This window comes from Lampetra fluviatilis, chromosome 11, assembly GCF_964198595.1.
Source record: "Lampetra fluviatilis chromosome 11, kcLamFluv1.1, whole genome shotgun sequence".
In the NCBI taxonomy this organism is placed as follows: domain Eukaryota; kingdom Metazoa; phylum Chordata; class Hyperoartia; order Petromyzontiformes; family Petromyzontidae; genus Lampetra; species Lampetra fluviatilis.
This window is the reverse complement of record NC_136285.1, coordinates 12,088,451-12,111,934: the sequence shown is the minus strand read 5'-3', so window position 1 is coordinate 12,111,934 and position 23,484 is coordinate 12,088,451. Positions and strand designations below refer to the sequence as shown.

General features: G+C 50.7%; 1 protein-coding gene across 1 annotated transcript in view; it reads right to left on the bottom strand.

Moving 5' to 3' along the window:
• Nucleotides 1-6,582: 6,582 nt before the first annotated feature.
• LOC144934816 (ADP-ribosylation factor-like protein 8B-A) overlaps nucleotides 6,583-23,484 on the bottom strand; it is a 30,613-nt gene continuing 13,711 nt past the window's right edge. The window contains exons 5-7 of the mRNA XM_078861005.1: nucleotides 19,021-19,088; nucleotides 18,623-18,693; nucleotides 6,583-11,344 (exon numbers count right to left, since the gene is read on the bottom strand). Of these exons, the coding sequence (XP_078717131.1) occupies nucleotides 11,295-11,344; nucleotides 18,623-18,693; nucleotides 19,021-19,088 (189 nt within the window). The 3' untranslated portion in view covers nucleotides 6,583-11,294. The remainder of the gene's footprint in view (nucleotides 11,345-18,622; nucleotides 18,694-19,020; nucleotides 19,089-23,484) is intronic.

Here is a 23,484-nt window from a genome sequence, read left to right as displayed (position 1 = left end):
AATGTTTTTTTTTAATCCTTTATATTAAGTTCACTTGCTTGCTTGCTTGCGCGCTTACGACCGTGCAAATCTTTCGGTCGTTTTTTTAACCCACTTCCCGTGATCCAATCGAGCAGACATTTTGCACACAGACTCGTTGTGCGTGACAATGTATTTTCGTGAAAAAAAATTTTCATATTTAATTTAAAATACCAATGTGATAAAAATGAAACTCTTACTCAAGAAAAACAGAAATGAATAATAAAATAAAACCGATGCCACGCATATAAAGGATTTATAGTGAAAAACTTAGTTTTTACGGGTTAATGTTTTACACATCGCACTAGCTAATCAATTGAGGCTGAGTCGACCTAGGGGGAGACCCAGGGACCGGTTCACTGCTGAAGGTGAACGCGCTAACCGCGACAATACGGCTCACACCCCCCCCCCCCACGGCATGTTTCACACACATGCACACCGCGCACATCCGGTCGGCTGAACAATCCCATGCACCCATCATCACAATAATGACGCGGCGCATTGCACACGGGGCAGCACAATGCAAACCCCCTCGAGGGCTGCTTTGTGATGTTTACAACGCACCGGCCCCTCGTGGAACGGCCAAAAGCCACGCCGCAATGTTTGGCTCCCGTTATTTTCCAGCTGCGACGTGCAATGCTGCGAGAAAAGATAAGAAAGAAACAAAGCCAAGCAGCCGATCTGTTCGGTGAGTAATGAGGGTAACAATACAGTCGGAATTACGTACAGTCCTCTTGTCAATCCACTGCTGGATGATCGTTTGACCATCATTCATCACGCTGGTGCGGACTGGTGGAAGTGGGGCCCAGGACTGGTTCAGAATATACCTATCACTCGCCCACTGATATTAGCCGTGGGCAGGATTCAAACTCATTTCTGTGGGCTCAAACGAACAGTCGGCTCGCCACTGTGCCACCGCTCTGAAATATAATCGTAATAATAATGCCCTTAAGCCGGGAAAGCCTCTATGAGTCTCAAAACGCATGTTTCACGAGTGTTCCGCAAAGGGGCATTTGGCTAATTCCTTTAGTGAGTGTTTGGCTTGATGTGGACGCAAACAAGAGTACCCGGAAAGAAACACGCACACGTGGGCATACCACTCGATGGTCCGCACAGATGCAAGAGTCCATTGCTCTACTTGCGATCACTTGGTCACCTCTCAGGCCTATGAGTAACAACACCTAGTTATTCGCATACAAGTACCAACCAGGATTAAACATGCTTGGCTTGTACACCATTGGAACCTCAATTGCCAGTAAAAAATATAAAAAAAATTTTACCCTTCTATCTGGCAACAAAACTGACACCTTTTTTTACAAGGAGTTATGTTTACATAGACCACAATACCTGCAGTTATAATGCAAACAAAAAACATAACTCTGATAATGTATGCACTGTCCTTGAAGCTGATTGGTCCACACCCGAGACAGCTTTCCTTAGAGCCTAGTCTCACATGGGTTGGACCAGATGACGCCAAAAGGCGTGGACCAATCAACTTCAAGGACAGTGCACATTATCAGAGTTATGTTTTTTGTTTGCATTATGACTGCAGGTATTGTGGTCTATGTAAACATGACTCCTTGTAAAAAAAGGTGTCAGTTTTGTTGCCAGATAGAAGGGTAAAAAAACAATGATCATGCTAGGCTTGCTTCCAAGATTTGACGGTATTAGGTGCATTCAGGGGTGCCGCGGTGGCGAGATGTTAACTCCCTCGCCTGGTATGCAGGAGGTCGTGGGTTCCACCCCCCCCCCCCTGGCGCCTGTATATTTGGAGTTTGCATGTTCTCCCCGTGGTCGCGTGGAGTTATCTCCGAATCTTTCGGTTTTTCCCTCCACATTTATAAACACGCGTTTAGAGTATGTTGCAGAGGTGGGACAAAGTCATTGTTATGCAAGTCCAAGTCGAGTCGCAAGTCATCAAATTCATGACTCGAGTCTGACTCGAGTCCAAGTCACATGACTCGAGTCCACACCTCTGGTATGTTGGCTGACAGACATTTCCACGTGAGCTATCATTTGTGGCCAGCTCGCTTATAACAAAAATAGATACTACAGCTCAGTTGGTCTTAGCTGGTAAAATAAAAACAATAGTTTATCGTAATGATGTCCTCTTCCCTCCCCTCGCCCCTCCACTCCGTCCCGTCCCTCCACTCCGTCCCGCCCCTCCACTCCGTCCCGTCCCTCTCCTGTAGCCCTTTCGTGACCCCACTGGGCCCTCTGTTATGGTCACTCATTCCTCGTCCCTTGCACGCCCCTTGTAATCTAAATCATTGTTTATGTTACCGTGTTTAAACAGTGTAAAGCGCCTTAAGCTCAGGCGCTCTATGAATATAAAATTAAATATTAATTTCAGTTTCTAGTGCTTAACTACAAATGCATCTCAAGAGGCCGTACAGATGCACATTATTGAGCACATGAACAAATTATTGTTCAATAAATGCTTTATCTTGTTTTTCTTTTGCACTAATCGTTTTTCTCGTGTTCATTAGTAGCATTGTCTTGTAGCAAAAACGAAAATATATAGTTGGAAACGTAAGCCTACGATGTATAATATACTGTACATATGTTGTTCCTTTTGCAAGGCAGTGTTAATGGCATTTTTTTTTCAAATGTGTGCTTTAACACCATTGTTAACACATTCCATTATACATTGAATCCATGATGCTACAATTCCATATTCGATCTCAAACATGATTGTGCATCGCTTGGAATGTTCTCGTGATTTGCATGTTGACAATTTTCACGTTCTATCCTTAGAAAAAATAATCATAATAAAAACCGCTCTTCCAATGTGCAGATGTGCAAGGGGGGGGGGGGCTTCACCGTCGTTGATCACGTGGTGTGTCTGCACTCTAGTGGCGAAAATTTGACACAAAATCGCAATCGCGCACGGGAGTAGCAGAGTTCACACGCCACGTTCAGTGCGCGGGCCAGAATCGCGACGACGCACACAACAACCCACGTCACGTACAGCCCGTCCACGGGAACGCGTCACCAACGTATCGGCATTGTATCCGTAGACACTGTTGTTATCCTCCTAGTTGGTCGTGCATGCCTCCGGTGAGCGAGTGGTAAGCACGCGTGCTCGGGGTTTGTGTCCGCATGGTTCGTCTCCATGTGTGCGTTGTGCGCGTGTGGTGTGTTGCGTATTCGCGTGGGCTCGTCGGTGTCGCGGGTTTTAAAAAACGTTGCCGCGTTTGTTTTTAATTCGACGGTACTTCGTTGTGTCTCTTTTGCACCGTGGGGGTACCTGAACGCGTGCGAGAGATCGTTCCGGTGATTCGCTCGCGAATTCTTAACTGCCAGGCACGGGACTGGACACCTCGCCGTAGGAACGTGGAGTTTGACGCCGCTGACTCGGGACCAGCGAAGGAAGATGGGGAACAACCCACTTGCTCATCCGAGCACGTGGAGATGATGATGATGATGACGACATACCTGTCAACTCCTTATCGGTGCCTACCTAATCACAGACCAATTCAGACCTTATTGGCCACCCCGTGCCCTTATAAAGCTCAACGTTCATCCTACAAAGTCACATCACAAGAGAGAAGCACAAATAGACAATGTTTTGTTTAGTTTTTTTTAAACGGCTTTACGCCGTATGGACCTGAAAACTCCCTGTACAAGAATACGGGTAAACCGTATGGGTTGACAGGTATGTGATGATGATGATGATGATTATTATTTTGATATCGTTCATAATTGTTACCATTAATTATTGATTATCTGTGGGAGGATTATCCTGGGATTTGTTGATTAACCGCTCTCGCGAAATAAATCAATGAAACGTGTTGAACGCACGTTCACGTTTCAATAACCCGTTGCTCCTCACTCGTCGAGGGTCGGAGACTCGGTGTGTCCACGTGACGGGAAACATTTGCATGTGAACCGGTTTGCGCACTTTTAAGAAGCGGTAAAAAACAAACGATATCCTTACACCTCCACTCCCATGCTAGGTGGGTAAACAGCAATTACGTTTCGTATTGCCACGTTTGCTTACGATGGATCGGCACAGGTTATTCGGTGATCCTCCGTTGGCAGTGCTGCACAAAGAACAAAGGAAAACTCAACACATTTGTCAAAAACACGGGCTGGAGAAGAGATAGCGAACGATGCGGTACAGAAGGATGCAGAGCTGATTCGACTTACCAATGACTGCTGCCAGCGGTGTCAGGATCGGCCTCTGTGGAGGAGGCTCGTGAAGGATGCTGCTTGCTACTGGGCAGTTGGAGGCAGTCGCCCCCCCCCAGCAACAACGGAGGGCAGAGGAGCGACGCTCACAACAACGAGCGGAGCGGCGGGCGGTTAAAACGCAGAAAGTTGGCACAGTGGGGAGCACAGTTGGTGCATCTGCCAGCCATCTCAGCCAGTCAACTTCATGGCACTTGCTTGGTCTGATCCGTGACCTCCTGCCAGCAGGCCTTCGACACTTCACGTGGCCTCAAAGTGCACCTAGCCTGGCACAGGCGCCGCGGTTGTTTATACAGAGCATAGACGGTGTGAATGACCAGGATGTGATTATATCACCAAGTCTGGACCGTGTACAGAACATACACGCGAGTCACACACGCACTCCCCGTCACCCACCAGAGCCCCATCAGCCCCCTTTCGCCCGTCCAGTAGCACGTGATGGAACTTAACCGTTGACCATGACGCCATGAGACGTAAAACCGACATGCTAAGAACATTTGAAAACTTCACATGTGAAAATGACGATGCCCATTATTAACCCGATACTCACCGAGTCTCAAAGTCTTTTTTGGCCAGGACGATCCTCCATTATGCACCTCTGACTTCGGATTGCAAAAACTCTTTTGATGTTGTGTAACGTTCTTACCCATCCCTTACTGGACATCTGTTGGGGGAAAAAAGCTTTATAGCTCATCGGATTCCTCCAGCGTAATTAAATATTCTGATTCTGACCCGCGCGAGGTGATGCGAAACCAAACCACGTGCGAGCAGAAGATCCATCAGCCAAACAAAGTCGGGATTTCCTCCAATAATGGTACAGTACCTGAGTTGCCTGCCTTGATATAAAGTGATTAGCCGGGCAAGAAGGTGGACTTGCACATGCCACCCGATTCAGATTCCGTGTCAAATCTGGCTTAACGTCTTACTCGCTTACCGGTGGCCTTGTTTCACGCTAAAGAGTGGCGGGGCTGGCGTGAATCGAGGTGAACGTGGTCACTGACGTTTATGTCAAGTTTCACACGTAAGCTTTCGCGACAAATGTTATTCATAATAAAGGGGGGGTGGGGGGCGTTTGTTGGGTTGGATCGCGGAAGTATAAATGTGTCGTTAACCCGCCAACACCCGACGCAGGCAATTCTGGCAACATCGCCAGATGATGCAGGATGTAATTACCAGCGAAACGTCGTCCTCTTTTAATAACAGTTGTGGGTTTACTCTCCACCACACTGGCAGGATGAAGTAGTAACTAATTGGCAAGTTTTGTTTACCAATTGGATGTGTCGGTTGGTGGCGGGTTAACGGCACGTTTATATTTACGCGATCTAAACCCAAACAATCTTTATTGTGGACGTTTATCTTCGTCTCCATTACTCTACGACCCTCATCTCTCTCTGCTCCGCGTGTCTTTATTCCAATGTCTCTCGAACGTTTGTGACCCTCTCTCCTCTTATCCCATTGTCTCATTTGTGACCTGACCACATATATACAGGGTGGCCCAAAAGTTAGGACACACAGGGTTACGTGATTTATCTTCAAGGGTATTACAACATTTGAATCGATGTATTCTTAAAGTTAATATTTGATCTATTATCATTATTAATATTTATCTCTTCTTCCTGAGGGGTCACCTCAAATCCGTTGGTTTTACTAAACCTCGACCAAGAATCCGAAATTAATTGAGATGTGAACATGCAAACTTGCTCTGATGATAGATGCACTGATTGGCCTACACCAGTGGCAGCAGTCTTGTGTACATCCTGTATGTGTATACATTTATTAACGGAACTCCATTATTCCCAAATTTGAACATTCATAGCATCTTGATTTGAAGCTTTCGTGAATGCAGGAATCCTTACTCTTTGGTTCTTTCGGTAAAGTCACGTAGGTAGAAAATAAAATAACTCGCGACGTTTCGGGCGCAACACAAGCGTCCGTCATCAGGTGGGAAAGTATCTTACGGCTACATGCCAATTTCTCACATTAACATCACAAGCCCCGGCCACTTCTTTATATGACCCTTGGGTTACACCCATTTAAAACCTTTTAAAAACAGTCTGCCTCAGCAGCAGACCACGCTTTCCCACCTGATGACGGACGCTTGTGTTGCGCGCGAAACGTCGTGATTTATTTTATTTGATACCTACGTGACTTTACCGAAAGAACCAAAGAGTATGTATAGTATCTGTTACATGCTGTGCATACGCGGGCACGAATATGTACACGTCGCATGGTCCGGTCTTCAGCAGGATTCCAAAACGCTTACGGATCGATCGAGTCCAACGTTTAGTTGCGGTTCAGCATTGACGGAGCGAGCGAGCGAGCGGTGAGAGCCGGAAGATTGCACGCACACACCTGGGCGGGAAGGGCATCTCGGTGTCAAAAGCCTTTTTTATTTTTCACGTTCCAGCGATAACGAAACAAACAAAAATAAAAACGATGGGGGGGGGGGGGGAAACCATGAAACATTTTAGATAAACAAATCGATACAAACAAAAAAAAGAACGTCGTGGCAACGAGAAAACGACAGACGTGGCGAGCGAGCGAGCGAGATAATTGGCATCTCGCGTAGCGGCACGCCAGCCGCCTCCTTCTCCTCTTGGGGGTTTTTTTTTGGCAGCTCCGGCGTCGCAGTAACGGGCGGCGAACGTAAGAGGGAGAAAACTCGGGCGCGCAGCTTCCGTGATGTAAACAGCACACCGCAAAGGGTTATCGTTTTAGCACAGCAGTTTATCCACAAAGTTTTATGACGGACAGGACACGTTCGGGGGAAGGCAGTCGGGGGGGGCCTTTGTGCCGTATTCTGCAGATTATATCGGACGCAACTTGTTTTTTCACCCCTCCGGTATTTTTTTTAAAGAAAAACGTGGGCGGGTATGGATGGCGATGAGAACTCTCCGTCAAGTGACGCGGTGTCGCCTGTGAGGTCAGCAGTTCACCGGCATCGATTCAAGCAATCCTGACCTCTGCCCAAGAGACACCGCGTGCCGAAACCGCTCCGGATTTCGGCCCGTCTTTAAAACAACGCTGATGAAATTACCCACACGGAAGGCGGCGGCGGCGGCTTATGGATTGCGTGAGGAATAAATTAGTTTTTAATGTAGAGAGACGGCATAAATGTGAAGAGGACGCATCGTCTGCTTATTTTTTTGTTATAGGCGCATGATTGTGCGACCAGATTTTGAATAACTTTGACACCGGGGACAGGTTTTGGGTTGCGTCTTACTTTCCGGAGCACCTCATAATCCAGAGAATACGGCGACACAGGGAGAGGGGGAAAGAGGTCTCAGAAAGGCGTACATGCAAAAAGTTTAAAACGGCATAAGGAGGCATTAACGACAGTTTTGCATTTACAGCTTTTAATCGTTTATGTTCAGATGGTCCCCTCATATTTCACTCTAGACATTTACAATCATAAAAAAAAACTGCAATAACACTAACGGTAATAAAAGATAATTTAAATTAAATAGACCGTGTGTGCTAGCTGATTGCATGTCATGCTTTCAGGGGGAGGGGGTTGTGATTCACAGACGAACAACAGTAGTATCGAGTAGTAGGATAGTAGCGATTAAGCGATTCATCAATACAAAGAAATTCTTACGCTCAAAATATCTGAAATATTTGAGATATCCGAACCATTCCTGGGCCCTCTCTTCGCCAACCCATATTGACGGGCATGGTGTAGCACGGCCCTCGCACAACCCCCCACGAACACCGCCGCATCAAAGGGGGCTTTCACCTAGCAGTGGATTTACAAAGGGGGTTGTGCATTTGTGCATTTGTATTTTTTTACGCGGTTGATTCTGAGAGTTTGTCCTCTCGCGAATCGATTACTGCAATGCCTCGCTGGTTGGTGTTTCAAATAAAGGTCCTTGGTAGACTACAAATTGTTCAGTTAGGGTGCTCACCCGAACCCCATTACGTGACCACATTGCTCCGGTTCTCTTATCATTACACTAGCTACCGGTCTTGAAGAGAGTAGAATTTAAGAGCCTTCTACTGGTTATTAAAACCTTGCATGGGCTGGCACCACCATATACTCACGTGCTAACCCATCCGTGCACCCCCTCAAGGTCGTTGAGATCTGCACTCTGCCCTTCTGAGCGCACCGCAAACCCGGCTGTGTTGCTGGGGTGAGCGGGCATTTGCTGTGTCTGCGCCTTGATTGTGGAATTCCCTACCGTTGGAAATTCGTTCAACCGACAATGTGGATACTTTAAAGTCGCGTCTAAAAACACATTTATCTTAAGTCCGTTTATTCTATGTAGCTCTCCTTCTCTCTTGGCCTTTCCTTAACATTATTCTTACAATGTGCCTTGAGACATTAGTGGAAGGCGCCTTACAAATAAATGTTTATTATTATTAATACACTGGACCTGCAATCCAGAGGTTGGCAAATTGACCTGCCGGCAGAAGTCACAAACGGGTACCCGTACCCTACCCGACCGGGTACGGGTAGCCGGGTATCAGGTAGGGTACGGGTACCCGATTGCGACCTCTGCCTGCCGGGGCACGGCTGTTGATACGGGCAAGTTAATAAACCACCCCCCCCCCCCCCAGGCCGCCCCACATATGTCCACCCAGCAGTAGAACTGGGTACCACCACAGTGGACTGGCAGGTCGCGTACGGTGGGGGGTTAAAGTGTGAGTAATTCCCACCTCTTCCAAAGACGTCTTGAAGGGTCAGCCAACATACTCTCTAGAGAGGGGTGGGGGGAAATGGGGTGAGGGGGGGGCTCTCTAGAGCTCCTCCCCTCGATTGCAGAGGCCCTTCCGCCAGTCACGGCGTTGAGCAAAGCAATTGCAGGGCCGCATCTTTACACCACCGTTCGACTACAGCACAGAGGAGTGCGCGACGGGAAAAAATTACCTTCGCGTAAAACGGCCCTAAAGACAAACAAATGAAAGAAGTGATCCGTTATTTTTTTCTTTAAAAAACAAGAAATGTCACAATCCGAGATGACGACAGCACTTAGCGAAACGATGGCCACACCAACGATAACAAAACGGCTAAAAACCATTAAAAAGTTCGATTAAAACTTAACCACCGTCACTGCAAAAAATACCCTCCCGCCGAGTTATAATTCACGTCCCATCGCCGTTAACCCATTCCCTACCCACCTTGTAAAATGCAACGAGAACACTTTGAACGCTTCGATTTTTATTGTTGTCGCTGTTCGACTTGATTTGTTGTTGCTGTTGTTGTTGTCATTTGGAGAGCGTCATCGTCTTTTTTTTGTAAAGGTGTTGACAAATCTGGCGACTACAGGGTAAATATTCTGCCGCTGCTCACGCCGGCCACAGACTTGGGCCACCACACGCACGCCACTGGGTCCCAACGCAATTCATTCCCATCCAGTGGTGTCGTGCGCTTGGCATGGTATTAAATAGCCCACCACCCCCTCCTATCCCCGACAGATCCCCGGTTGCATTTGCACGGCCTGCACACTCGACGGCTACTCGACTGATGTAGGGTCTCCAAGGTAAGTGTACGGTGGCGGTCCGTGTATCTCTATGTACATCCACGCAAGACTATGGGTCTCCGTGTAAGTCTAAGAGTCTACGTTCGAGTCTGCATGCGGGTGTCTGCGTAAGTTAGGAGCATAGTTTAGGGTGGACCATGTGCTTTCATGGTCCACCCTGTACCACATCCGCTGAAAACCATGGCAGCAGTTGATGCGCACAAATGGAAACTTTTTAAAAATCTCCATTGTGCGACTCTGGTCATCCAGAACAGTCTGCACAACGTATAACGACGCAATGCCTGTCTGGATTGACCAACTCAATGTGAAATTGGAGCTGTAGGTAGCAGCATCGTGTGGTCACACAGCATGGGTCCTGCTGCAAAGTGGGGCCCTACTTCCTGTCCGATGTCCCCCACTCTTTGGACCCGTACGCCTGGGCACTCCTGGTTAGTGGGCCCCGTTGAAGTTTCTCTGCAGCTACGCCACCGCTACCATCTGAGTCACGTTGGCCCAACTCCACAAATAGGTTCAAGTTGGCCCAAATCATGGAGTAGGTCCAAGTTGGCCTAACTCAAGGAGTAGGTTCAAGTTGTCCCAACTCCACGAATAGATTCAAGTTGGCCCAACTCAAGGAGTAGGTTAAGGTTGGCCCAACTCAAGGAGTAGGTTCAGGTTGGCCCAACTCAAGGAGAGCTTCAAGTTGGCCCAACTCAAGGAGTAGGTTCAGATTGGCCCAAATCAAGGAGTATGTTAAAGTTGGCCCAACTCCACAAGAAGTTTCAAGTTGGCCCAAACTCCACAAATAGGTTCATGTTGGCCCAACTCAAGGAGTAGGTTACTGGGCAGGTGCTTGGTTGCTCGGCGTCCCAACCCAACCCTGACTGCAAAGCAGTTGCAGGAGCCGGCTGGCCGCGATCATGGGAAGATGATAGAGGACAAAAAAATAATTTCAACACAATGTGCATCGCCGTATAAATGTGGGCGGCCGTGCTAGAATATTCTGTGGACGAATTAAGAGCCCCCTATTCGGTATCCACATGCCGAACAGTTGATTCTCTGAGACTGTGGAGGTCTGCGCATTCATAATCGGCTGTGCCCCTTTTTGTGCGCATGGTGGGGTAAAGTGTGGGCATTGATCTGTTACCCCACACATGCGACGAGTTTAAAAGTCAGTGACTTGACAAGCGATAGGGGCCCCAAAAGTCTATGTCTCCAATTCGACAGCTGGGCGTAAGGGTGTGGTGTGTGTGGGTGCATGCGAGTGTGCATGTGCGCGCCTATGTGCGAGGGAGCGCGTGCGTGAATGTGCGAGTGTGTGTGTGCGCGTAAATTCGTGCGAGTGCAATGAGCGTGCGCGTGCTGCGTGCCTTTGTGCGTACGAGCGCACGTGTTTGTGTGCGACTGCGTGTGTTCATGTGTACGTGTGAGCGTGTGTATTTATGCGAGTGCGTACATGCGAGTCCATTTGAGTGCGTGTAAGAGTGCGCGTGCGTGCGTGCGTCACGGCGGGCGAGGTGTTGTACGTGGCGGTGCTGGCGGCGGTTGGCGTGGCGGTGGAGGCGGTGGAGGCGGTGGTCGACGTGGTTGCGGGGTGCTGAATCAGAACCAGTCCGAGCCGGCTTAGCTCCTTCGGCTCCGAGAGTGCTGGATCAGCCACTGCAGGGTGATGTCTGACGACGTGGACGATGCAAACGGGAGAGGGGGGGGGGAGAGACGAGGGAGAAAGATCATGCCTACGCGTGCTACTCGGTGTTTGTCCTCGGCAGCGTTGAATTAGCGATGGTAACATTACGTCGCACGGCACGTAGCTTGTGACGTCACGAGCAATGACGTCACGACGACGAGGGGAGGGGAGCGCGCGCCTCGGTGGCGAGCCGATATTAACGCTGCTCTTCTTCATATTCTTCTTAAATTTTTACTTAAAACTTTCGTGACTGCAGGAATTCATATTTGGTTCTTTCGGTAAAGTCACGTAGGTAGAAAGCTAATAATAAAAAAATGAAGTGAACACAAATAATAAAAACAAAATAAATAAACCACGACGTTTCGATCACAACACAAGCGGTCGTCATCAGGAAACGGGGGTTAGTCTCTAAAGGCAAACAGTTTTTAAAGGTTTAGAGATGGGCGTAGCCCAAGTGTGTCAGTAGCATGGGCGGGGCAGTTGATGTTAACGTAGGAGAACACAACTAAACCGGCAGTGGGTCTCCACCAATCAAAGGGCCGCCAGGCAATCATTGTTCCTCGCTCCACATCTTCTTCTCGCCATGTTTTGACCAACGCTGTGGTCGATGTGGCCGGTTTTCAATCGCGCACTTCCCCAACAGCGGCGCGACTTTTTGCCCTCGCTTCAATCGCGTGATGTACGAAGACTTTCGTACGAAAGTCTTCGTACATCACCCCCCCCCAATCCCCCACAATCCCCCCCACCCACCCCTCCAAAGGAGGTGAGAAGAATCGAGTGGAAGAACCCATGGCACCGGGTAGAGAACAATCCCCGCACACGCATGAACAGGAGCTTATTAAAATTGAGTGAATCAACAGCAGTTGGGGACAATTCTGCATGGAGGCCTGCAGCTGTGGCACTGCCTCGTGAATGTTTAATGCTGCTCCGCGCGTTTGCGCGTCCCATTTTAGTTGAAAGTTTATTTATTTTTCGCTCGCCCACGCTCGGGCCCGTTGAGCTAAAACTTAGTTTTTGTCATGGGTGACCCCAGGGAGGTGGGGGGAGGGCGAGGAGGGGTGGGGGGGTAAAATGAGACTTCGTAAACATGCAACGTTGAATACCGAAAATGTAATAAAAGCGAAACAATTTGACGAGGAAAATCCACCCCAGTGGCAGCAGCAGCAGCTTAAAACGTAGCAACAGCACCACCTCCCCCCCCGCACCCTCTTCCTACGCAACCGCTCGCGTGTTCACACGAAGGAAAAGTTTCCGCCAAACCTGCAAAATCCCAAGAGTGGGCTCCGTGAGTAACGACGGGCACGACTCGGAATGCCAGGCGGTGTGAAAAAAAAACTTAGCAAGAGTTTGGAAGGACGGGCCGATACTCCAGACCGTGTCCGTGACACACGTATGTACGTTCTTTCGCACCGTACGTAGCCTACCGTGTTATTCGGAGGTGCAGACATTGTGTATCGCCCCCACCCCCTCCCCCCGTGCATCGCCCGCACCGCCTAGCCACCCCAAGTACCGATGCTGTCCGATGTGTCTGCTGCACCCACCACCAAAGTCTCTAACCTCCTTCACCCAGCCATCCGTGCTATCGATTCCCTGTGCCTGTTCAAGTCCAGGATCAACTGTATATTTGGTGGCGAGAGAGCGTCACGGTGGCGAGATGTTAACTGCCTCGCCTGGTATGCAGGAGGTCGTGGGTTCGACCCCGACCCCAACGTCTGTTGATTTGGAAATTGTCTCTCTCCCTGTGGTCGCGTGAATTTTTCTCCAGGTCCTCTAGTTTTTCACTCCACATGTGGCTGCTATTAATTTCCGATAAGCTACTTCGTTGAACTATCATTTGTGGCCAGGTCACTTCTGAAAAAGAGCTAGGTAGTGCAGTGGGCCTTGCTTGGTAAAATACAAATTAGTTTTTTAAATTTCAACTACTTCCTTTTTCGTAATAAAAGTTTTTGGGTTAGATTGCGCAAGTATAAATGTGTTGTAACCTTCCACCACCCGACACAGCCAGTAAGGTTTGTCACGTAAACGTGCCAATTAGTTACGACTTCAGCCCATCTGTGTGTGGGAGAGTAAACCCATAACATTTATACATTTACACTTCCAGCGATCTATCCCAAAAACCTTAACTACAAATAATATTGGTCGCGAAAGCCTACGCGTTAAACTACTTCCTTTTTCTCCCGACCCCATGACCAACTGCCTACCTTCCTCCTGCACCTCCATGGTATGAATGTGCCCGCTTGTTTCTCGACAGCGTCGTGTCGAGATGCGGTCGTATTTAGACGCCGTGTCCGCGTTGCGTTGTAACGTCAGTGGAATTGGCCAATCATTGCCTCGAAGAACGCTCGATGCAGGTACGGGGTGGGGGGGCCCCGTGCCGATTTGAGAACGAGCTGATAACGAGAGCTCACGCGCACGCTACAACGCGCCGTCGCCAAAGACCCCCCGTGTAGCCTTGACAGACTGTTGCGGAAAGTGAATGTTAGCGAGCACCCATGAAGGCCGACACGGCGCACAAAGGGGTGGGTGGCCACCACCACCACACCCGGCCGCCTTTGTCTCCCCAGTGGCGATGTATACACACCGCACCAGGTACTCATTTGAGGCCAAGTCGACCTAGGGCAGGGCCCAAGACCGGTTCAGATAATCGTCAGTGGTGTTGGCCGCGAGCGGGAATCGAAGTCGGGTCGCCAGGTTCGTAGCGCGTTGCGCTGACTGCTACACTTCCGCTCCCCACCATCATCATCATCATCATCGCCATCATCATCATCATCAGCATCACTGCGGGCGACATCCAGGCCGGCTTAACCTCTCGTCAAGTCAGCCTGGCTCATCAAAGCGTCCCTGCGACGGGTGACCGCAGCATCGACGGCGAGCGAGCAATCGCCCCCCCTCCCACAGCGCACACAACAGGGCCCTTTCACGACGTGGCGGGGGTAATCACTTTCTGCCGCCCCCCCTGGCTCGTCCGGCACAGCGGTCGATCTTGCCGCCGCATCTGCCGAGGGGAGGATCACTTTTGACGGCAAAATGTCCCGCGGTGCTGGGGGTGAGGGGGGCGTGAAATTCGCAAGCGCTATAAATTTTGCAACGAGCTGTTACGCAATTGCCTCCGACTGAGCATTTAGGTAGCGCTTTGTGCGTCGCAGCGAGAAGGGCCTAGGTTCGACACCTGGTTCGTGTGTTTCTCCGTGTGGAGTTTGTGTGTCCACCCCCCCCGCTGCTATGCATTAGGGTTTCCACAGCATCCTCTGGTTTCCTTCCAAAAGCGAACAACGTAAAACGTTACTGGTGTTGGCCGAACATTCCCACGTAGCAGGACTCTCCTTAAGAATTAGTCTGTCGACTCGGCGTGCCTTTCCCTGGGAAAATAATTATAAGCCATCGTTATTTTAGACCGCATGAATGTTGAACTTGTTTCGCACCGTTCGTAGGCGACCGTGCTCACCGGCGGTGCGTTACCGTGGCGCTTGGCCACGGTGCGGCGTGTTTGGCCGCCTCGTCCGTTCTCGGCTCTGTACGACACGTAACGTAATTGACATCGCGTAGATGAGTGCTACAATGGTGCCATCGTTATTCGCGAACTTGACACCCACGATTGGTGGCGATAGCCGCGAATCGCATCTGGGACTCTACACAACTTCATCGAGAGAGAGAAATTAATTAATGAGATAAAGTGATGATGCATAGTATCGTCATAATTTAAGGTTAATTCATTTCTAAACTAGTAATTCATATGAAAATAGGTTTTCCCCTTTTGGCGTCCTCTGGTCTAACACCGTTTTTAGACTAGGCTCAAAAGAAAGCTCTCTCTGGTGTGGACCAATCAGTTTTCAAAAGGTGCTATAGGTTGCTCAGCTGCAGGGAAGGCAGTGTAGCAAAAACGATCGTTGTGCTTGCTGTACTCCTGTGCTCCCCGCCTTCACCAGCCCGCACCGACCAACGTGGTGAATCTTCTTGGTTCTTTCGGTAAAGTCACGTAGAAGGGAAATAATAAAATAATAAAAATAAAACATGATCAAATACTATTCTCACGACGTTTCGGCCACAACGCAAGCAGCCGTCCTCGGGTGAAGAACAGGTCTGTCGGAAAGACAGCGTCTGAATGAACACCACCAAGCTTATATTCCCCCTCCAACCCAGCTTAAATATACGCTGCCAAGCTTGGTGGTGTTCATTCAGACGCTGTCTTCCCAACAGACCTGTTCTTCACCTGAGGACGGCTGCTTGCGTTGTGGCCGAAACGTCGTGAGAATTGTATTTTATTATGTTTAACTTATATCATTTTATTATTTCCCTTCTACGTGACTTTACCGAAAGAACCAAGAAGGTGAATCCCTGCAGTCACGGAAGCTTTAAATCGAAATTCAACGTGGTGAAGTACGGTCACAGCCACCGCGCCCCCCCACGGTATGGTGGAGTCCCTCGTCCAGCAGCGGGTCGACAACGATGACAACGAAAATAGTCGCACGTGCCCGCCGGTGCAGCGAAATGCTCTCGTGCTCTCTAGCGTCCGATTTAAATTCTCATCACGGCCATCCATCCGATGTGTCCATTCAACGTCCGACCTCTTAAGCGTTCCCCCCCGCGCCCTTCCAACGCAGCTCCTCCGGCAAGACAAAGGGCGCCCGCTACGTTACAGAGACGCCGGAGAAGTCTCAGGGCGGCCATCGTTCACGCTCGCGTTACGTGCACCGCCAACAGTGCCCCGCTGTAACCCCTCGCGTAACGATCTCGCCGCCACCACCACCACCACCCGCCTAAACAACCCCCCTTCTCCCTCCCCACCCTCCACCTACCCCACCCATCCACACCCCCAGCCCTGCCCCCCAACCAAAATCACGATTATTTCTGTATCAGAATGTCTGGAGGAATCCGATGGGCTATGAAGCTCATTTTCACAGATGTCCAGTATTTTCACAATCTCACCGGATCTCAGAAGCTAAGCAGGTTTGAGAACCCAGTTAGTGGGCTTGCAACAATTGCCCCGGGCCACTCAATGCATTGGTCGCAATTCAAGATCGGAATTTCTCCTGAGAGGCTTTTGGGCGGCGGGACCCGTGGGTTGAGAACCGCTGCTCTACATCTGTCGGGATTCTCTCGAGCTCCCTTGAGTGGAGGCCCTTCCGCCAACAGCAGCGGCGTGAGCGAGCGATTGCGGGGCTGATCCTTCACATTTTTGCAACAAATGAGCGCGCGGGCAGGCGGACGGCGGACCCGGCGCGACGCGCGGAAGAGCACACGCAGGGAAAGTGAAAATCCATATGGCAGGAGGGGGGCAGCTACACAGAGTTGCTGCCTTGATTAAATTTTAACTACGTACTGAGAGAGAAGGAAGGTAGTAGGGAAAAAAAACGAGAGGCCGCCGCTGACTGCCGGATCGAAGAGCGCCGTGGGTGGGGATCGTTGCAGGGCGTGTGCTTGAGCGCCCGTCAACAACAAAAAAGGCATTGTGCCCAATCTCGACACTGGGGCATCTAAGCTCTCAGCGCAGAGATGAGGAAGACGAATACAGCACGAACACACGGGGTCCATTCCTAAACCTTAGACCGGTCTTAAATACCTGAGCCTGAGACCGTTCCCGCTGGAATAAAATACTGGCTGTGTGAACCACAAAGACAAAAATCACCCGTATAGCCTTTAACAGAATGTTGGGGCAAGTGCTGTGGGCGAGCAGCACCTATGAAGGCCGACACGGCACACGAGGGGAGTGGGGTGGCCACCAACCACGCCCGTGGTGATGTTTACACACCGCACCAGGTACTCGTTTGAGGCTTAATCGACCTAGCGGTCTGGCTCAGATAATCGTCACTGGTGTTGACCGTGAGCAGGAATCGAACTCGGGTCGCCGGGTTCGTAGCGCAGCGCGCTGACCGTAGCACCACCGCTCCCACACTCACTGGGCCCCTGGAGTCACGCCGCCTCGACGGGCCCAGCGCGACGCGATCGTTCTCGTCACAAACACGACCCTCGGTCCAAACTGGGGGAAGCGTGGGCGGCGGAAGAGCGCTGCTGGAGGATTGGGCGCTCTTCCCAGAAGACGCACAAAAGACTCGAGTTTTCCGTGCAGTGGCACAGCAGGGTTGGCACGGGCCCTGGTGTAAGGAATTAAATTAAATGGGACGCCCCCCCCCCCCTCAACACCCCCCCCCCCACCCGTACCCTTGCCCCCCATCCTCCTCCCAGTAAAATATTTAGCAGAGCACTCATTTAGAAGGTAACAGCAATTTATTTACCGCTTTAATCATCGGACTTTTGTTATTTCGTGAAATATTATTTTGGCAAACGGGCGGTAGCATTATAATGGACGCTCCATCGGAGTATCCTCACATCATCTCTGCAACTCGGCTGGCGACGGCAGTCATCGTCATCTTTTAAAACCTCGAAATCCGACGAAAAATAACTCTCGGTCGGATGACAATCCAGTCTCCAAAGCAACCGTGTAAATATTTACCAACCCCAGCCGTCCCGTCCGCTCGCCCGCCCCCTCCCCACCGAAAAAAAGTTGACTCAGTTGCAGGTCACATGTATATTTCACGCGCCCCACTCCAATTAGCGCGATAATCAACGTGGCAATGGGAGCCGGCGGCAGCGCAGACAGCCGCATGGCGGGGGACATGTCGGCAACTCGGGGGGGGGGGGGGGGGGCTCACGTTACCGCCGCACGGCAGCCGAAATCACAGCGACTCTTTGGCTCAGCTCTGACGAACGGAACCGTCCCAAATCCTGAGAAGCAGCCAAACGCCGCCCCCCCTCCTCCCCCCCTGCTCCCCCCCACCCCCTCCCACAGGGGGTGGCCGAGTCACTCAGATGCCAGAGGTCAAATCACTGAGCTGGCACCGCCGAGTTCGATGCCAGGCGGTGGCCTTGCGACTTCTGAACCACCCGGCCACCGCGTCCTTTTAGAGCCGTTTTCTTCAAACAGTTTTCAGGGGGGGGGGGGGGGTGGGGCACTTTTGCTGATAAGACATCACCAGTGCGAGGGCCACCACAAATTTGAAACAATTGTGGGTTTAACAGCACGATGACAGGGTAGCGTTTTCACTCTTTGTGTAATGTCGGGGGGGGGCCCGCACTAAAGGCCACCAGGGGCCGCCAGTGGCCCGTGGGCCTTGCAAAGACGAACGCTTCATTGCTCTCGTGACAAGGGACCTCGGTCCCTGGGCAGCGACACAAATCGAGGGGCGGCAAGTCCAGCGACGCAAATCGACCGAGGAGGGACCTCGTCCGTCAGCCCACGTCAAACCTTCCCGGCGACACGACTCACCGATGTTGTCCTTCTCTTTGCAGGAGATGGAGTAGCAGCAGATTTCCCGGTCCTGAATGGCCGACAGATTCCTGAGGCGGACACGGAAGGGGACGGTGAGAGACGGGGCGGGGGGGGGGGGCGGGCGGTGAGCGTCGTGGCAGGGAAATTTTCGCGATTTTGTTGTTGTTGTTGTCCAAAACCGGCGGCACGCGGTTGGAACCATCGGTCCAACGTTGGCCCGACGTTGCTACGTTTACCAGTTACACCCACTCGCCGCGCCCCCCCCCCACTCCCACCGTACGAGCGCAGCGATTCGCTCGCCAAGCGGCCGCTCGACGGATCGCTGCCGTGCCAAGTGGTGCGTGTGTGTGTGCGCGGGGGGGTGGGGGGGGTCAGAGGTCACGCTGCCCACTCACATTTTCTCAATGAGCTCCTTCTCGTCCAGGGCATTGGCGAGGTCTCTCTTGTTACCCAGCACCAATACCTGCAAGGTAGGGCATGGCACGGCACAAGCGCATCATCACCCGCTCGGCAGTCAACGCTCGGTCGGGAAGAAGACTGCCTGGGAACACTCGGCCGCGTTATGGCTGGGAGACACGGCACCAGTAGATTCGTCAATCGTCTTTGTGCGGCGCTTTGAGCGTTACCACCTCACCCCGCACGGCGGGCTACGTGCAGGCACGGCGGCTTTCCTCCCACACGAACCAAATGCGCGCGTTGGATGGGAATTATACTCTTTGGTTCTTTCGGTAAAGTCACGTAGGTGAAAAAATATAAATAAATAACTTTAATCACGACGTTTCTATTGCAACACAAGCAATCATCATCAGGTGTGACAACCACAGCAAGAATTTTTTTTACTGAAGTGGGAGAGATGCCAGAGTTAAGGAGTTTATATAATCTTCTTGGTTCTTTTGGTAAAGTCACGTAGAAGGGAAATAATAAAATAATAAAAATTAAGCATAAATATTTTATTGTGTTTTCTTTTTCTTATTTTCTTATTTCCCTTCTACGTGACTTTACCGAAAGAACCAAGAAGATGAATCCCTGCAGTTCAGAAATCTTTAAATCGAGTTTATATAAGTCAGAGAGGGCGGTGGGGGGGGAGGCAGGGGGGGAATAAGGGGAGGGGGAGCGTTGCGCGTGCGCGCTAAGGACTGGGACGTGAGACTGGGCAGGGGGGGGGAGTGGGCGGGGCTAGAAGTAACTGGATGCGGTGCCTGGAGGTGCGCGGGGGGGGCACAAAGCAGCGATACGATTGCAGCCAAAACAGATGATGGCGCTCAAAACAAAGCAAAACAGCCGCACTGCTAAACGCTGAGGATGCAATTAACTCGGTAAAATAGACTAGTACCCGGTAAATAAGATGGAACAACTATGAACAGTTACATTTTACTTGGTTAATAACATATTTCCACTGATTGCTCAATCTGTATCCATTCTCTCGGTTGAGGTTATGTCTGTTTATATATCTGGATGGCTTCATAAACAAATCTTTGATGGTAGCCAGACGGCTTGCAGAGCAACTTGGTCTCGGAGAAAATAATATCATGAGAGCCCACAGCGTTATAGCAATGATCAGCAACAACAGAGGAATTAGTTCTGCCGTGTTTCAGATCTGACTTGTGCTCGCGGATACGGTCAGAGACATTACGTTTCGTTTCCCCAATGTAACAATCACCACGAATGCAACTTAGTTTGTAGACTCCAGGGTATTGCAAGTCAGGAATGACATCCTTCACCACTAACTGGAAAATAATTTGAGGAAATGTCACCAACAAATTGGCGGAGCAGTGGAGAGGGTAGAAGCAGACGGGGATGTGTTGTGACCTGCAGTGCGGTGAGCGAGTGGGCGAGTGTGGTGCTGGTGCTGTGACCTGCAGTGTGGTGCTGGTTGAAACGCAGGGAGATCGAGATGAACCGCTCCGTTTGGTTGAACGCAACATCAACGCGCGTCGAGGACTCATTATCGACGAGCGGAGTTCAGGGGAACAACAAGAGTGAGTAGTGCTGGCAGCGGTAACAAAAACAAGTGATCGGGAGATGACAGGGAGGCTCTCCGGCTTAAACTAAAACGGATTAAGAATTCTTAACGACCCCTTCCCCACCCTAGCAACTGGAATAAATGTCCCGGTTGAAGAATCAATTTCTTCTGCCAAACATTGAAAGCGGATGGGGACATGGCGCCTCTCGTGGCCGCAAGGATGCCAAGAACCCAATTTATATATATATCGACTGGACAGATGGATACTAATTAGTCGTCGCTTGTTGGCCCTCCACCATGGCCCCCTCACGTGACGGTTGCCTGGCTCGGTTGGGAAGTTGGTGGGATTGTGGTCGGGGAGGCATTACGGAATTCACCGTTGACGAAGGCTTGAAGGTAAGTATGGTGAACGTCGTCTGCACCGTACGTAGCCAACCGTGCTAACCGAAGGGTGCGATCGCTTCGTTTGTTCGTGCTTTTTGTTTTGGTGCCATTTCACTGTCGGTTTATTCATTTTAGATTTTGCTTGGTCGTAGGGTTTTCAATTACTTGAAAGAGGCTTTAGACAGGATTTGATCCTCGTATATAATTAATGTACAGACATTATGGAATGCTGCTCTCACGAATGACACTATATACAATGAAAGTGTTATTATTCTAAACGTTTATACAACAAAAAAACATCGATTCTCACACTTGCAATTCGACGTGCATGTGGCGAGCCGAGGAATCGATGTGACCCGGCCCGATTAATTTCTCCACCCCCAGAGTGCAGGTGATGGACAAACCACACAAGGGGCTCGCCGAGTGCGCATGAGACACCCGCTGGGGGAGACGGGGGGAGGGGGGGGGGGTTCCCTGTTTAACAGCAGAGCCCCCACATGGGGCATGAATGAACACTGCTGCGATAAGCCATCAGGAACACACGCAGCAGTGAAATGTTAGCCGCGGGTTTCTCTTCAAGACAACCTTCCTCCTCCCCGTCCTACGTTGGTGGATGCGAGGGCAGGAACGGGTCAAAATCACCCTCCATCCGCCCGATCGCATAGGATCTCGGAAGCGCTAAGCTGGGATTGAGCCTGGTTGCTACTTGGATGGGCTCGTCAGGTGTTGTAGGCGTGGGGGCAGCGAGGTGTGGGCCAGGAGATGGCAGTGCTGAGTGGCAACCCCCTCGTATGCGTCGTGGGTTTTCTCCGGGGTTCTCCGTGGCACCGGTCCCGATAATCACAATCGAGCCGGACCCTCCTAAAAAAAGAGAGTCTAGCAATAACCGCGTGGGCTGGGCTTAACAGATGGCGCCATTATTACTGTTACGTACGAATCTTCACGAATACGTAATAAGTTTTACTTTTTTCCTCGAGGAATTGCGCAAGGGCCTTGGCCCCCATCGCACATTACTGTACCGACAACACACAGATGTTGCCCGCCGGCCCAACCCCACCTTCGTGGAAATAAATAATGCACCCGTTAGTGGCGCGCAGCCAAGCAGCTACTTAGCGGCATCGGATTTAGCGCCGAGCTCGCGCGCACGTCAAGGAATGCAAATGCGCAACGGCAAAGATTCGTCCGAGCCTTTAGAGTGCATTTTAAGAACGAGCAGAGCTGTCAAAAATCCATACCTCGCAGGCTCCCTCCAATCGATTCACCAACCCCCCCCCCACCCCCCGTCCTCTCGCGTCCCTACGATGGAGTCGATGATTTTGTCACGATCTTCTTCTTCTTTCGTACGGCAGGAGGGAGAAAGCCGCCTTGTTTTTGTTCGACCGATCCGGGGAGGAGGCAGCAGCAGGCGCCGCGCGGATCGCAGAGACACCGAACGATGCGTTTCAAGGTTTTGACTTCACCGCCGTGGCAGTTCGGCGATTCTTTCATCTGGCGTTTGTGGAAGGTGCAGCGAGCATCTCCCACGTGGTATTCGAGCGCGGTGTAGCGAGGTGGCGAGATGTTAACAACCTCGCCTGGTGTACAGGAGGTCGTGGGTTCAATCCCAACCCTGACGCCTGCTGCTGTATTTTAGGAGTTTGTCTCTCTCCCCCATCGCGTCGAACGTCAGCCCGGGGCGACGACACCGAGTGTGCGGTATTGATGTCGGTATCGACGAGATTTGTGGGATAGCCGACACCTAACGGTTAGCACGATTGGCTACATATGGTGCGAAAGAATTTCAACTTAAATAGGATTCGAAAAAATCCTATTCTTAAATATTTTTTAAGATCGGGATTTTTTCAACGCTTTACAACTACGGTGGACAAGGTTTTTTATGCATTAGCTCCGTCTCTTAACGAGGGAAGGGTAAGGATTAGGCACCCACCCTAGAGAAAACGAGACTCATCTATCAACGCACCTCCGATTAGCACGGTTGGCTATGTGCGGACGCGAAAGAAGTCCAACATGCACACGTACAGAAGGCATTGCCCAAAATCTGGAGGCAAAACACCGGGGCTCGAGAGGTCCCTTCTCGGCATTCCGGCCCCGCCACGCAGAGCCACTGGCCGAGCCTCGCTGTCCCATCGCGACCTGCGGACGCGCTGCTTCCTGGCCCTGTCGCGCTTCCTTCGGAAAGTATTTAGTTGTGCGCCGATTGAATACCTCCCGAGGGCAAAACACATGCGTTGGAAAAGTGGTGCATTGCTCGAGCCGTTTGCATTTGTTTTTTGTTGCCTGTTCGTGGGCCTCGTTTGTAAACAGTGACCCTCACAATGGCACGCCATTTGTATTATTATTATTAGGATGATACAAACGTTGTGACCGCCAGCTTTGTGGTCTCATTTGACGAATTAAAACAAACAAAAACTGGCAAACAAAAAAACTATTATTATTGTTTACTAGGCAAGGCCCCACTGAGCTACGTAGCTCCTTTTCAGAAGCGACCTGGCCACAAATGATAGCTCAACGA